A 16,794-nucleotide genomic window follows, 5' to 3' on the forward strand; every position below is an offset into this window, starting at 1 on the left:
ATTTAATTTAAAATTTTTGAATTTTTTCCTCGTTTGCGAACTCGTGGCATTTTTTCAAGCACAATAATGACAAATGTCAAGTAAAATTGCAAAAGAATCATAATTAAGTATGTTTAAAATATAATAAAAATCGAATAACACCCGTATATTATCTAAACAACTGGCACTAAGTTTTAACATTCTACGTCTACTTCTTCTAGGTGGTGCATTTTATTTGAAACGCATTGTATATATATGATTATTTTCACAGATTGATTAATTGTTAACACCGGTCCACAATGAAGCAGAAGGAGTCATAAAACAGGAGAAATCTACATTATTTACCGTCTTGTCAAATATGGAGACATAATATATGAAGACGGACATGAGAAACATAGTCCGAACTGAAGTGGCGGAATTGGTCTAGACTGAAATTAAAAATAACTTGAAAAAATTAGAAATTATTGTTAAAGAATAAAATCAGTTGATACTTAGTTCATTTTGTCACTCAGAATTTTATTAATCAATTAATTATATCAATTATTATGCCGCATCTGAGTCGTCGCTCGAGTTTAAAAATTTTTACCTCAAAGATAAAGATCGTTGCCAAGTAGTTCTTCATTACAAAAATTATTTTAAACCATACTCCACAACTCTGCCGTTGATAGAATTTAAAATATTTAATAATAATAAATAAAATTTTGCTAGCTGAAAATTTCAATATATCTTTGGTGTAACTATATTCTGTACCATTTTGAGATGACGTCATCAATTTTTGGAGGGATAAATAAATATATTTTGCGAACAAAAATTGATACAGATAGACAGACAGGCAAACAGAAAAGACAAATGGACAGACGGAAACTGGAGATCATCGAGAAGATAAGAAAGTAGAAAGTCGTCCACAGAGTCGATTACAATACTTCCTTAGCTTATGCGTGTGAAGTAGTATCTTAAAAAAGGAAAAATAAGTAACTGTTGAAAGTCAGCTAGGCTCCATATGTCGTAGTAGCAGAGGTAATTTGATTAGTAGTTTAATCGTTAGTGTTTGATATTCATCAGTTATTGCCAAGTGCTCATTATTAAATTAGTACTCGTACAAGGCCGGTAACGGTTACCTGCTCTTGCTGGCGCCCTTATGAGATCAAATTGATCTACTTCGTTTCACTAACGCAGAGAGGTAACTCGTTTTTATGTCAAATCCCATTTTGTGTTTCACTTAGAGAAAAGGTACTCATGATTAGCCAAATTTTGGTTATCGTTTTACTATTTACATGATTACTAATGTATTATACAAAATTTGACAATAATCGGTATTTTCGGAAATTATCTGTCTCGTAAAAATCGACCAAGATGACAGACAAATAAACAAATAATACAGACGAAAACAGGGATTTATTTTTTCGTACTCTAGGGTCATGAAACGTAGAGAAAACATGAAAGCAGCCATTTGTCGGATGGACGCTATTACAATTTCCTTCGCTTACGCTCGGGAAGTAAAAATCTAAAAAGTAACAAAAACTATTCACGTGGTAAACATGAAAATAGAATAATTTTTACCGAAATATATAAAATTGTTTGCCCTCATGGGTAAAATTTGTGATAACAATAATTATTATAATCTAAATATCTGTTCAACGTAATAAGTAAAAACTTTAATTTTAAATAGATACGATAGGTAGAGGCAGGTAATAATTACTGTCAATGTATGGATATAGTGCTATGTGGGCACTTTATCTCTCCGAACTTAGTGACCTACTACTGTAACGGCAAATTCCTTGTATTTCTTGTTATGTGAGGGTTTTATACAAACAGGGTCGCTAGAATGTATGGAAACGGTTAAATATCTTGGAAACCAATTGTTCAAATTCGTCAAAAAAAAAATTATTATTATTAATATTATTGATTTTGTTGGCCAATAGGTGTGAATCCAATTATAGACCAACAACAAATTGCAAACATAATCAGCAGCTAATTAATTACTGCTTTACCCGGATAGGAGTAGTTAAGCAATTCAAACGCAGGTATAATATTAAATGTATCCATTGAATGCCGAAAAAACAAAGCGACGTGTAGAAAGAGGAATGAGAGAACAAAATTATCTAAATATGTCGAGGTGTTCGCAGATAAAAATAGGGGTAAGAACGAGCAGACGATCTAGGAACGAAGAACGATAATTTACTGAGAAGATCAAAACAGTCAATATCAAAATTGACTAACTTTTTAAGAAAGATCAACAAAGCTTTTATTCGTCTTGTATTCAGATCCTTCAACTCAAATATTATAAGAAGTGCAAAATGTGGTGATCCTCTGCCTGGGTAAACGCCATCCTCCCAATATGCCAATTATTTTAGAAAACGTCGCTGAACCTTTGCCACTGAATTGATATAATTTAAATAAAAATATAAAACTCGGGTACAACCAGGGTCATTAAAATTCCTGCTGCATCTAATAATAAAGCCAAGTGACTTTAGGGCCTTCGAACATATGTTGCTGATATAATAACCTCAATAACAACTGGAAAAAGGTAGAACACAAAAAATCGAATTAACGGGAAACCATTGTAGGAAATGTTAACTCGACCGACATCAAAATTGTCCCAAGAAATGCGTATGTGTATGTTAGTCGATTGTCAAGTGAAACTACTGAAGCAGACCTGGAAAACTTCTTACGCAAAGATTTTCCGGAAAATAAATGCGAGTTACTAAAGAGTAACTTTCCAACTACTCATGCCCGGTTTAAAGTGACAATAGATTTTACAAATCTCGACAAAAGTAGAAACCCTGACGTATGGCCAAAAGGAGCTCAGATATCCCGGTTTTTTTCATCCGAGAAAAATCATAAACCAGACAGGATAAAAGATCGTACCCCAAACCATCGAGAAGACAATGACGACTCGAGCCAGCTCTTGAGAATATTGAACTTTAATATAAGGAGTTTACGCAACAAAGTTGACGAACTAAATATATATGTGTACGAGTTGAATTTTCCTGAAGTGTTGTACTTCACTGAGTCATGGCTGTCAACAGAAGAAGTAAACGAACTTCGATTTGACGGATATAAGGTCGGAGCTCATTTCTGCCGGAGGTGTTATTATTTTAGTACGTAAGGATTTATTCTTTGAGGAGATTGTCGTAAAAAAATTTGCACGTGAGAAGTTGTTTGAAGTTTGTTGCATCAAACTAAATTTAAGCAAATGTGCAATTACTATAATAAGTATTTACAGGTCTGGAGGAGATTGTAGGGCTTCTATGCTGCAACTTGAGGACCTGTTGAAAAAGCTTCATAAACCGGTTACGAAAACAGCCCTGTGTGGGGACTTTAACATTGATTTCCGGATAAACAGTAAGGACAAAAATTTGGTTCTTGATACTTTATCACCATATGGTCTAGAACAATATGTCTTTGAACCGACCAGAGTTTGCAGTAAGTTAAAAACAACCATTGATAATATCTTCATATAGAACAATTTCAACAAAGCCAGTACTCATATCATCGAAAACGATATCATAGATCATTACGGGCAGTTGCTCCAAATCAATGGTTTAATTAATAAATTAAACGACAATAAAAAATGCATAGTTTATAAAAGAAATTTCTCAAAAAAAAATATAGAAAAATTTCAGAATCTGTTACAATTCCAAAAATTTTTTCAACTCTTTGACTACTATTTTGATTTGGCGTTCCCAAACCAAGAAAAAGAAATCAATATGACAAAAACCATCCACCCAAAACCTTGGCTTAATAATGAAATTATTGCCAGTAGCCGAAGATTACAAGATATGCATAAAATCACAAAAATTTACCCTGAGGTTCTAAAACACTACAAGATCCTTCAAAATCAACATAAAATTCTAGTCAAAAAAAACAAAAAAAGATTATTATGACAATATTCTAAAAACATCGATGAAGCTTGGAAAATAATAAATTCGCATCGTCCTAATAAAAAAATAAATAATGTACCAGACACATTACAAAACTCTGAAAATGAAAATATAACAGGTTGTTTAAATGTAGCAGATAGTTTCAATTCCTTTTTTATTAATTCAATACAGAATATAACAAAAACTTTTAAAAATACCCGTAATGATAACACAAATAGACTACAAAATATTCCATTTAATACTCAATGTTTTTAGATCCTGTAGTAATACCAGAGGTATATTACATTATTTCATCTGTGGCTAATAAAAAATCGAAAGGACTAGATGGGATACCGTATTATTTATTAAAATATGCTCCTGAAACCACAATAGCTGTGTTAACAAATTTAATAAATACTTCATTTAGTACGGGAATTTTCCCAGATGAGCTCAAAACAGCAATAATTGTACCTATACATAAAAAAGGTAATACATCAAAAATGAATAATTAGAGACCTGTTGCATTGTTGTCAATTTTTTCAAAAATTTTTGAAAAGGCCTTTTATCGTAGATTATATTCCTTCATAGAAAGACACAATATTCTAAGTGACAAACAATTTGGTTTTAAAAAAGGAGGAAGAACACAAGATGGTATTGTGTCAAAGTTAATGGAGATATTTGATTCTTTAGATGATAAAAAGAAAGTAGTAGGGATATATTTTGACCTAAGCCGTGCATTTGATACTTTGAATCATAACCTCATATGTGATAAACTGGAAGCATACGGAATCAGAGGTGTAGCTTTACAATGGGTAAAAAATTATTTAACAGGACGACAACAGGTGGTCAAAGTTACTTACAATCAGAGACCCTATTTATCAGATAAAAAAGCCATTAGCACCGGCGTACCTCAGGGCAGCATATTGGGCCCGCTCCTTTTTATAATCTTTATTAATGATTGTATACATTCCCAAAAGAACTATTCATTACGACTATTTGCAGATGATTCATCGGCAATTGTTACATCTAATGATATAGCATGCTTAAGTGTTCATGGAAGTAAATGTGTTTTAAGTATGGAATCGTATTGCTCTAAAAACTTGAAAAATCTCTGAATAAAGACAAAACATCATATTTGCAGTTTTCGGCTTATCCTAGGCAAAAAACTTTAGCGTATTAATTAAATCCACTACAGCTTCAGTAAAACATAATAATGTTGTAAATTTTTTAGGTGTGACTGTGGATGAACATTTAATTTGGGAACCTCATATCGATATAGTAGTTAAAAAACTGACCAGCCTGTGCTTCTGTATAAGGCAGTTAAAAGAAAACGTAAATGTGTCAACACTTATGAAATATTATCATGGATGTATAAACCCTTACGTTTCGTACGGAATTATGTGCTGGGGCAACTCTGTATTTGTAAATAGAATTTTTATTATGCAAAAAAAATTCTTAGATTGATATTTAATCTACCACAAAGAGGCTCATGTCGTCAACTTTTTATAAAACATAAAATATTAACAATACCCAGCATATACCTATGTTTTGGAATGCATTGGATATGTAAAACGAAATCTACATATGTTCAAGACTAATGCTGATATAAATAAGTACCAAACAAGAATGAGCCATAAATTATATAATAAAAAATGTAATCTTACATTAGTACAACAAGGTCCTCGAGAGGTAGCGGTGAGACTGTACAATCATCTGCCAGAAAATATTAAAGTAAACAATAATGACAAAAAATTTATTAAATCCGTGAAAGTTTTGTTAACGGAAAAAGCTGTCTACTCAAAGAATGAATTCCTTACTATGTAGGTGTTTATATGTATGTTAGTACGTTTATATGTGCATCTCTGTTTTTTGTATTTTTTATATTATTATTTATTAAATTTGACAAGTCTAATGATTGCAATTGTACGCAGCCCTTACAGACAATAAATTATTATTATTATTATTATTATTCGCAAATGTTTAGAATCCAATAAGACCCCTAAATCATGATGTGTCTCCATTCTAGTTATAAGTGAGTTGCTTAAGCTATATTAAACATTATTTGTATGCTTTTGTTAGTGATGGACAAGATCCTGCATTTACTGAAATTTACAGGAAGCAAATGGAAACAACTATTAAGATATTTGATTTAATATTCTTAATGATATCATTAATGTATATAACAAATAACAGCGGTCCCAATGCTGAGCCTTGAGGCACCCCAGAAGGTACAACAGTTATTATCGACTCATGAGCTTGATATTTGACGCGCTGTAGTCTACTACACAAATAAGAACCTATTAATTTAATGAGAGAATCAGAAAAGCCAAAGTTAAACAATTTTGGTAACAGAATATTATGATTAAATTTGTCAAAAGCTTTAGAATAATTAGTGTAAACCACATCAACCTGAAGTGTTGCATCAAGAAGATCGACAAGAAACAAACAACATGACGAGGTCAGGCGGCGTAGCTTTCCGAATCTAAAGAACCTACTGAACCAGCTGAACCGACCGAGACGATAGCGAACTCAGATACAATTAATTTATCATCTTATTTCGAGCAACAGTGGGATGACACAGTGATGCAACTCATAGAAACAAAAAGAAAACAAACATTATTTACTTCGTTTTCTAAATTAGAAAATCTATTAACAACTAATCTAAATTAATTGAAGGCAGACATTGGGACATTGAAGTCCCAAGTGGAACAGATGAGAACCGCTGTGAAGTCCGACATGGAACCGATGACAACAGACGTAAATACAAACATGTATCAACTAAAAACAGAGCTTATTACCGAATTTCAAAATGTTTTGCAACGAAATCTATCCCAGCTAAACCAGGATAATTAGCTTTTCGAAAGTTCCACTGTTTATGAGCAGATCTATTATTAATTATCGATTTATGTCTTGGTTTCTGCCGCTTTATAGTGATTAAAAGGGATGGATGATGAAGATCCTTTTAATGAAAGAATCAGAAGCATTTTCAACTAAACAGTGAAATCCTGAAATCACTAAATCTAGACACCGCCCATTAGCATATTGTTAAACTGTCGATAATCACAAAAATGTAAAAAGTTATATAAAGAAGACAGAGGGCTATTACCCGTTGTAAAGCCAGATGAATTAAATTGATAATTAGAGATATTAAAATCCCCAATTAGTAGAACTCGCTGATTATATAATTCAGTTGTGACAGAGATTATTCTTTGGTTTGATAATAATAGTTTGTTGTGAATTTTTAGCAATAGACTCAGCATAAGACGTTTAAGTGGTGCTATCAATAGGTGTTAAATTATTTTCGGTAATTGGACGAGAATGCGAATCTTTGGTTAATTTTACGGCTTCATTGCGTAGTTGAGAATTCTCCAAGCATAGATTACGAATTTCTGTGTGTAAAATATCAATTTTGTTAGGAAACATAGATGGAGTGCGTGTTCGGCGGTAGTCTGCGCGACTGCACCAGCGATGACGTAGCCATGACGAAGACGAACGTCACACGAATGGCTGGTCGGTGGTCCGCGCGCGTGTGTCTAAGTTCACTGTAATGTATATTTACTTGTCTTTGTATAATAAATGTGTTAACTGTTGTTCGTGTTTTCGTTCCTCGTGCCTTATATAACTAACAAATTTTGTCCACGAAAGGCAGCAGTTCAGTTTTAACAATGCCTGCCACTAATTCTCTAAACTGGTTAGTGGAGAGGCACCAACCTTGCGTATCCAAAGAAATTGTATCACCAGATTTAATGCAAACTCCTATCAAATTCTATATCTGATACACCAGCGCATGAAATGTGATAATTATGAGAACAATCTTTACAGGAAATGTAGTTATCGGTACACCCGATTGTACGATAACATTTGTGACACTTTTTTTTGCTGATAATTTGTAAACAGCCAAATATTGCGAAGCAACTAGAGAATATAAAGAAACACAAATCAACGCCGACCTACTATGCAGAAAGCATAAGAACAAGTGTTCAAAATACACTACGAGGCCAGTACAGATAATAAACCTGACAATCTTTGCTAATTTAACCACAAACCCTTCAAGTTACGGAGTCACCAATCCCCCAAAGGGATCAAATACTCTATTCCTGTACAATGAACCAAAAATTGAGAATAGTTTCACTAAAAAACCACTATAAAACCAATCTGTTAGAACGAACTCACATCACACACCACGCCAGCCGAACTCATGATAATGAAACATATCCAGCTTTTTCAAGTCGAGTTTTTTCTTTACACAATTTTGTGATCAACATTTTTGCAAGGACACGTATATCAACTTGGATTGGTGCAGTGTAAAACTAAAAATAACAATATTGTATTTCCAAAATTTTCTGGGAAAATGGAGTGTTCCGTTCCTAATTTAATCAATAAAATAAATTGTCTCATTCATAATTTTTTTTGAGCCACTTGTTTAAGCTAATCTAAAAAATATGAACGCAATGATAATTCACATGTAAAAACTCATCATATTTTGCACATTTTGGGTAGAATTTATTCGGCAATAAATTGACTGATTCGTTAAGTTTTTTTAGTCACTCTGAATAAGCAAATCCAAAAAATATGAATGCAGTGATAAATTACAAGTACAGACTGACCACATTTTACACATTTTAGATAGGATTTATACATACATACATGATGTCTGCAAGCAAAAATTGGTATAAAGTTATTTCGACAAAACTTTCCTCACCCCTGATGTAAACACCAATAAATACAACTTCTTCGAAAAATTATAAAATTAAGTTTTGCGAATTTTATTGTTTTTATGATAATTCCTTTTAAGTTACAGTAAAGATATGTTTGGACTGTTAACGTTTAAAATACAGGCAAAGAATCATGCTATGGGTATGTATCAAGTGAGTTTTTCATAACCAAATTTTGTGATGACATCATCAACATTTTAGCAAGGACACATCATTTTGAATGGATGTAATATAATACTAATAATAATAACAGTACTATATATTCGAATCTTCGGGAACATGGCGTGATCAAATCAGTTCTTGCTTTGGTCAATAAAATAAACTGCCTCATTCATTGATTTTTTTGAGTCACCTTGTATGAATAATTCTAAAAACTATGATAAACCACAAGTATACAAACATAATATTTTGCTTTCATATTTGATAGGATTTATTCGGCAAAATTTTAAGATTACATCACCAATTTTTGGGAGTAAATAAACAGATCAATTTTCTTGAACGATTTACAATACTTGACTTTCAGAGTATTCGGTTTTATAGTTTCAACATTAAATTGTTTTACAGTTTTGAGGTAAAAATTCAACACGAATTCATAAACCACAAGTGCAGAAAAGGCGAGATCAACTTCTTCGGTCGACATGACGAGAAAACATGACAGTGGCCATTCGTTGGATTGGATATTTGTAGAATGTAAGGATTTGAGTTAATTTCGTAAAATTTTGCAGTAATCCTTTGCCGTAATTCGTCTATGTTGTCAATGGGGGTATGGTAAATTGAATTTTTCTGATATTGCCTCAGGAAAAATCTTCCGGTTAAGGTTAAGGCCTTGATGGGGAAAAAGCTTTCTGTGTTTCGACTGATGAGACGATTTGCAAAAAACTCTTTGTAACTAAGCAATTGTGGTTCCAGTTGCATGTGCTGTGGCAGTATCTTGTTGTAAATACTCCATCGTCAATTCATCATCAACATCATGGATTTGATTTTTAAAGGTGTAAAAATTTTTGTTGATATCGTGCAGCTGTATGGTTCCTGAAAAAGTATATAATTACACTACCTTAAAAAAAGTGACCCAAATTCCAACCTTAACTGCATACAGAGCGCGTCTCCGTAAACTTGTGGAATTTCAGTTCTCCAAATCAACATATTTTGTGACGTAAAACCATGTTCGGTCGATATTCAATGTTTTTTCTACCAATTCTTTATCGGTCAAAAACCCCTGATAATATTCAGCCCTTAACGGAAAAACACCCTTGTAATTCCTGGACACACGTTAATTTCCGATGAAAGGTCCAAATTATCAAGGCTGTTGATTTTTTACCTGTGAACATTAATAAATAAGAAACATATTACAATGTAATTTATTTAAATTTGCATCCACAGAGCCCGATTGATAAAAAGTGTATAGTATTTTAGGCACCACAATTATTCAGAGCTTTTAAGGTAAGAAAAAGTCGTGAAACTACATTTTCAATAAAATCGTCTGTTAACCGCTCTGTCTTGGAAATAAATATTTTTCATTACCTTTGAGATTTCAGAATACCACTTTTTTGAAATTGGCTTTTAAATTGATGCATGAAAGTAATGAAACATGGTTAAAGTGATCATCGTTGTACATAGTTAAGAACCATCCTAATTAGAGCAGCTTTCAAACAAAAAAAACCGCATTGAAACTCAGAGAGAGAAAGGAGTCAAAGTTGTACACCCCTCTTTTTGCTTCGGGTGTTAAAAGATTCAAGAATTCGTGCTTTTTTAAAAAGAAGAAGAATAAAAATATAGTTGAAATATAATATACATAATAGCTTCTTTTATTAGGAGTCCAAAAACGGCTCATGAACGAATTCTTTTTCCAATTTACCCATTGATCAAAGCGTCTGGCTGTTCGAGTGTTGCCTTCATGTAAAGGCAACTAAAGTGGGATACCTCAGGTACTTGATTTTTAAGGCGTGGCTTTATTTTTCTCTCAATATAGTACTCCCGATCTGAAAGTAAATTTTGTCAATCGTATTTCTATTTTGTGAAAATACTTACCATGTTATTCCGCAACAGACGTTCTTTTTGCCAAACGATTTCAGTAACGATATTACATTTTGGTGACCATTTCGGACAGCAAGGTGTAGAGGAGTTTCGTTGTTTTTGGTGTAAACTGCAATTTTAGCTCCAGCTTTTAGTAACAGTGTCGCAGTTTTGTCATGTCCATTTTCACATGCTGTGTGTAGTGGTGTTTTGTCTTTTCGATCTTTGGTGTTGACATTAGCTCGAGACTTGATCAGCAACTCGACAATGTTGTGGTGGCCAAATGCACAAGCTGGAGAATTCTTTGCCAGAAGTAAATCAAAGAAAAATCTTATATTTCGACTCGTAGTTTCAAACAATATATCTCGAAAAATATCAGCTGAGTTGTTGGATTCGTACTTTTTCACAAAATATGTAGCCACGAAATATTCAGCAAACGATTTGTGAATAAAGTATGGGATAGTTTCGACAGTCACTTCTGTAATAATTCCAACCGGGTCGTGTTCTTTTTTAATTTTTTCCAAAATTAAGAAATAACTCCGTAAGCATAAAAATCTGGAGAGGAATCCCTAAAATTTCATGGTGTATGATTAGTTTTTTAATTTTTTGAATCGTATTTTTTATACTTTCTTCTGTGTGGTTAGCGTCTTTCATGCGTTCCTCTATATAAGCAGATTGTTGTTCTTCACTGAACTGGATGATTGTCTTAGAAAAAACGTTAAATTTGTGTTCCAAATAGTTTTTTAGGTGCAACCTACAGGTCAGCCATTGATAAACGTTCTTCTGATAAAGATGTCGAATAATGTCAGTAATAACTTGGATATTTGGAGAGGAAAGTTCATCTAGTCCGTCCCATATGTAGATGACCTTATTCTTTCGCATCAATATTGACAAGATTTTATTTTCGAATCTCTCCATGTTTTTGAACTTTTCATTCAAGACGTATTCTTCTAGCATATAAGATGTAGTGCTGTATTTGTTTTTAAAATCTAAGTACGCAGAAATGTCCTCCGTGTAGAAAACAATTGCTAAATACTTGGAATCAAATTTGTTTTTTAACCTTCTCATTAGCACCGATTTTCCCATTCCTGGTTCTCCGACTATTAAATTGATTTTGTTCTTGATAATAGACAATTCGTTTTCTTTCACATGATCTCCTTCTGTGAGAAATGGTTCTAGTTCCTCAACATCGCTTAAGCTACGTATCCATTGCAACTTCCCATCATTGTTGAGACGAAGGTGATGTTGTTTCGTAACGTTGACTTTGGAAATTGCTTTGAATCTTTTTTCGGTACATACGCCTTCTGTAACATACAGGTCTGGTTTAAATGCTGAATTTGTCAATTCAACATTTCTGTCAAGAGGTTGTTTTTGCGAAGATCCCTCGACCTCTATCAAGTTAAAGTTGCGTAGCCATTCGTAAGTTTGATAACCCTTGGGTAGACAGTCAATAACTACAATTGTATCCTTGTCAATTTTCTTTAAATATTCAAAGTCAATAATATTTACTGTGAGAAATCTATTAATATATGGAAAATCAAAAGATTCCTGCTTTCCTCCAACGAAATAAGTGTCTTCCAACATTTTTACTAAGTCATCTGTTGTTATACCTTTTCGAAAGTCTTCATTTTCTTTAATTAAGCATTGCAGAGGCAGTTCTTCTTTTCCTTGAAGTGAATATTCAAAGGCAGTTGTAATGTTTTGGTAATGTATCTCGGATTTAAAAAATAGGTCGGATAAGTTTTGGAAGACTAAACGACCACTTATTTGATCTTCTGTGTGATTTCCAAGCAGAACGAATTTGTCTTGATGACACAGTTGGATTATTTCATATGTAGAAGAACTTACTGATACAATTAGTGGGCAAATGTTCAGCAGCCACAGCAACTGGCTACAGCTTTTGTCACTTAAATCACCGACCTTTTTGACATCGTTAAGCTCGAGTTGATATGCAGTTATCAGTTCGTTAATAGTCTCCAATTTATTTTCAAGTTCACATTTTTTATCACCCCAGATCTCACAAACAAGAAGTTCAGATTCTTTTTCAAAAATGGTAACATCAAATTCAGAAATTGCGTTTTGAAGCATTTGGATTTTCTTATTGACTGGTTTGAAAGAAAGTGGCTTAATCAGGTGAGACAGCACGCGAAACGTTATTACTCTTTTCATCTGACTTTTATTCAACTTCACTTTTTCATCCTGTAGTTTGGTCCAGTTTGATATGAACTGCAGATAACGATCGAACGCAGAATCGCTACAAGAAAAGGCTTTTTGAAATCGATTGGACACGTTTTGTTTCATTTGAAACACATTCGCTTGGTCGGTGTACAAATAGAAGTTTTGAAAAAAATCTTTATATTCTTGTTGCTCTTTGGAAAGTGGAACGGAAACCGTACTTTGAATGTTTGTAAATTTGTAGCAGCTGCCAGAAGCTCCGGAACTATTAACTAATTCATCAATGGTTGGCATTTTTGATAGTCTTGTAGTAAACTGTTGTTTCTCAAAAGTGATTGTCCCCCCATTTCGACTATTGAATTTAAGGTTTGTGAACAATATTAATTTGTGACGATGACCAAGTTCGTATATTTTTTTGTAAGACTGAAAATACTTGACAATTGCGTAATTTCCGGTATCTTGTGTCAAACTTATTGGATTTAATGTTCTTTCATTTTTGTTTACATGTTTCAACTGGATAGCATATTTCTGGTTAATCTCATTGCCAGTAACTTCGAAAACTATATCGTCAAAACTCCCGAAGTCACTATCGTCTGTTGACAATGTAAAATCTTCTATGTCTTTATGGGTTACAGCTTTGAAGATTATGTTTGCTACGTTTAGTTCTTCATATTCTTTCCCGAAGTCTGTAGTTCCCGGTCGTTTACAATAACTCTGAAAACAAATAAACACTAATGTAAGTGATGTTTGTATAGTGATTTCAGTGGTATTTGTATGGTTTTGGTGTTAACCTTATAAAGTTATAATAATATTCGTAAGATGTAAATAATTTTAATTGCTATGCCTATATTCTGTTTTTTTAACGGTGTTTGATTTTATGATTAGTGTCTTAATAATAATAATAATAATAATAATAGAATTTATTTGCCCAACAGACACCAATTATAGACAAAATAAAATGTAACATTTAATATAAAACAGATACAAATAAATACAACAAACAAAAATAGGTACTAGATCTAAATCTAAACTCAATTGTTATTAATAATTTATAACAAAAGTAAAGAATAAACAAGTTGAAATTGCAAACTACAACGTAATAGCAAAAATATCATCATATTCTTTGTTAGCATTTCTAGACATGTGAGTAATGGAAGCTTTCCAAAGAATATTGGCGTTAGGAGTTGGAAAATCAAGCGTAGACATATGATGAGTTGCAATCTGTGGGATAGAGAAATTTAAGGACGACAAGAGATCAGGACCACATGTCTTTGCATCAACATATTATGATCAACATTTCGTTCTGGATAAATACCCTCACACCTAAAAGTCAAAAATTACAAGAAGCGACGTTGAATTTTTTCAATTGCGAACTGGTGTGTAACATAAATTGGGTACCATACAATTGAAGCATACTCCAGTTTACTGGCTATAAATGCAAAATAAAGAGTTTTAATTAAACAAGGGTTCGTAAAGTCAATAGTTGTTCGGTATATACATCCCAAAATCTTGGAAGAAGTCAAACATATGTTATTGATGTGCTCAATAAAAGATAACTCCGGATCAAAGGTAACACCAAGATCTTTAACAATTTCTCTCTTTTGTAATGATTGGTTACACGTTACATAGGAAGTAGGAATTGGGTTTACTCTTTTTGTATAAAAATAAGAGATCTAGCTTTTTTTAAACACATCGTGTATACTATACATTAATGGAGGTACTAATAGATGATACTATTTCTAGGATCATAAGTGATCATTTAAATTTGAAAGTTTTTAGTGATAAATTAAATCAAAAACGACTGACTGCTGTATATTTTTAATTGGAACGTTAAGTCAGGTTGCTCACATAAGCAAATTGTATGATCTTCAAAATGTCGAGATATGTATCCGATTTTGCTTAATACTAATGTATGAACTGGTGGAAAGAAAAACATATTAAATCATCGTAAAAAGAATGTAGCACATTTTTTTTTTCAGTTTCGTAGGTTGTTATGAGTAGGTTGTTGCATCGATATGGCAAGTTTCATAGGGGGTTGTCTGAAAAAATATCTGCTCAATATTTTTTTACTATACGTATTTATAATGCGAGTACATACATTTGTACGAGTTAACGCTAGAAATGTATTTTTTAATATCATGTTAAATCCTTAAGCAAGATAAGGATGTTTTCGTTAATGTTTTTGATATATGACGTCTGATAAGAAGTCATAAATATTTGTTTTATTAGTAATCAGGTTACGAATTAAAAAAAAAATGCAACCATGACTATTGATAATATGTGTCGGGCAGTCGCTTTTCAGCTTTAGAAGTATGTAGGTGTTCCATATTTTTAAACTTCAAGCGTCAAAGTGACAATAGGCATGAACTACATCAAAATTTTCAACATGACAGAAAAATGACGTCCAAGATTTTTTGGCCCCAACTCTACATGATTTTTTTTAGCTAAAATGTAGTGTCATCTGTTCTTCTACGTAATATTTGACGAACAATCTTGTGTTATATTTTTTTTTACTTCTACATACTATATTTGTCTAAAATAATTACATATATACATTTCTTCACTGTTAACTCGATTATTACCGTCATATTGTTTAATTTGTTTGTCTTTTATGTAAATCTATCGAGCAGATCACCAAACGTTTTCATAGTACGAATATTCTGACAATTCTGAGAAAAATTTATCGTTTAATATTTGAGAGGTGTTAAATGTTTTTTTTTTGCATTTGAATTAAACTAGCCGAAATTAACTTTTAAATAAATTAAAAATAATAAATTGTTTTTTATTTTATTCGGTACTTACATTTGACATGCTGGGATCCCGATTATTTCAAAATTTAGAGTTTCTTTTCACATCATTTTTTGGAAAGTTGACTGTGAAACTTGGCACTTACAATTCGATACTATAGTTTTGTGTGTGCAAAGTCGTGGAGATTCTTTATGAAAACTAGGATAACGATAGCAACTTATATTTAATATGTGATTGACTCAGTTAGATTACAATTGAGATAAAATATTGCGAAATATCCTCAATTACTTTTTAAATTATTATTTGGTGTAATATTTCATAATGCATTTTAATGATTAGAGATTAATTGTGTTTGTGACGGCTTTTGTTTATTAAACCCATCATCTTCTCTTATCTATTACAAGGAATCTGACAAAGTCCACCATCCCATTTAAGGAAACTGCATGTGACGACGGAGCTCAAAAATTGTTGAGAAAGAATTTGATAATTTGTAAAAAAAAAATCAGTGTACACAGGTTTAATCAAATTCTTAATTGAAGTGATATACAGTAACTCATAATACCTCTACCAGTTTGTAATACATGTAACAGTGTTGTTCAAGAAGAGGACAAAGTACATTGTGATATCTGTAAGGATGTATTACATGGAGCTTGTTATGGACTATCTCGTCAAGAAATTGGGTGTCTTGGTAGTGTTAATCTTATGTAACCGGCCTAGCAAGGCTGGGGCGTGAGTTATAAAAATAATATTTAGTTTAGAAAAATTAAATTATCTTAAATTATATTAAATTGGGTAGCCTGAATTTATCTGGTCTTCTAGCTGAGAAGTACTAATCACATTTCACAGAAAAATGGGAATTCTCTTACCTTTCGAAACTTCCCTTTTCGCTGCTCGAGGACGCGGAGTCACTCACTGGTTTCACTATTTTTAATTCACTATTATTTAGACGAAAGGGTTGGCCGCAAAGTCCCTAAAAAGAAAGTCCAAATTTCAGTTGAAAATCGGCCACCCTTATTTATTTGTACACCCTAAATGAGTTACAATTATAAAAAAAATTGGTCGAAAGTTGTTTCGACAGAACTTCCCTCGTATCTCCACAATTTACAATCTTTATAATAAAAGGCAATGTCCCAACTGACCTATAAACGCCCAGCCCAAACCGCTAATGCTAGAAAGTTGAAGTTTGGAGAGAATGTTCATTTTATGGTGGAGGCATCGTTTAAGAAGGGATTTTTCCAAATTCATGCCCTAAGGCGGTGAAAAAGGGGTGATAAAATTTGTATACGACCAATATGTCTACT

General features: G+C 32.6%; 1 protein-coding gene across 1 annotated transcript; it reads right to left on the minus strand.

Moving 5' to 3' along the window:
* Positions 1-11,080: 11,080 nt before the first annotated feature.
* On the minus strand, positions 11,081-15,676 carry LOC135125675 (uncharacterized). Its single transcript, XM_064051323.1, has 2 exons — positions 15,548-15,676; positions 11,081-13,459 (listed from the first exon to the last, which is right to left on the minus strand). The coding sequence occupies exons 1-2, from the start codon at positions 15,554-15,556 to the stop codon at positions 11,081-11,083; spliced, it is 2,388 nt and encodes a 795-aa protein (XP_063907393.1). The 5' UTR covers positions 15,557-15,676.
* Between the last annotated feature and the right edge of the window lie 1,118 nt (positions 15,677-16,794).

Source organism: Zophobas morio, unplaced genomic scaffold, assembly GCF_036711695.1.
Source record: "Zophobas morio isolate AGI-343-1 ecotype UQ-CSIRO unplaced genomic scaffold, CSIRO_AGI_Zmor_V1 ptg000009l, whole genome shotgun sequence".
Taxonomy (NCBI): Eukaryota; Metazoa; Arthropoda; class Insecta; order Coleoptera; family Tenebrionidae; genus Zophobas; species Zophobas morio.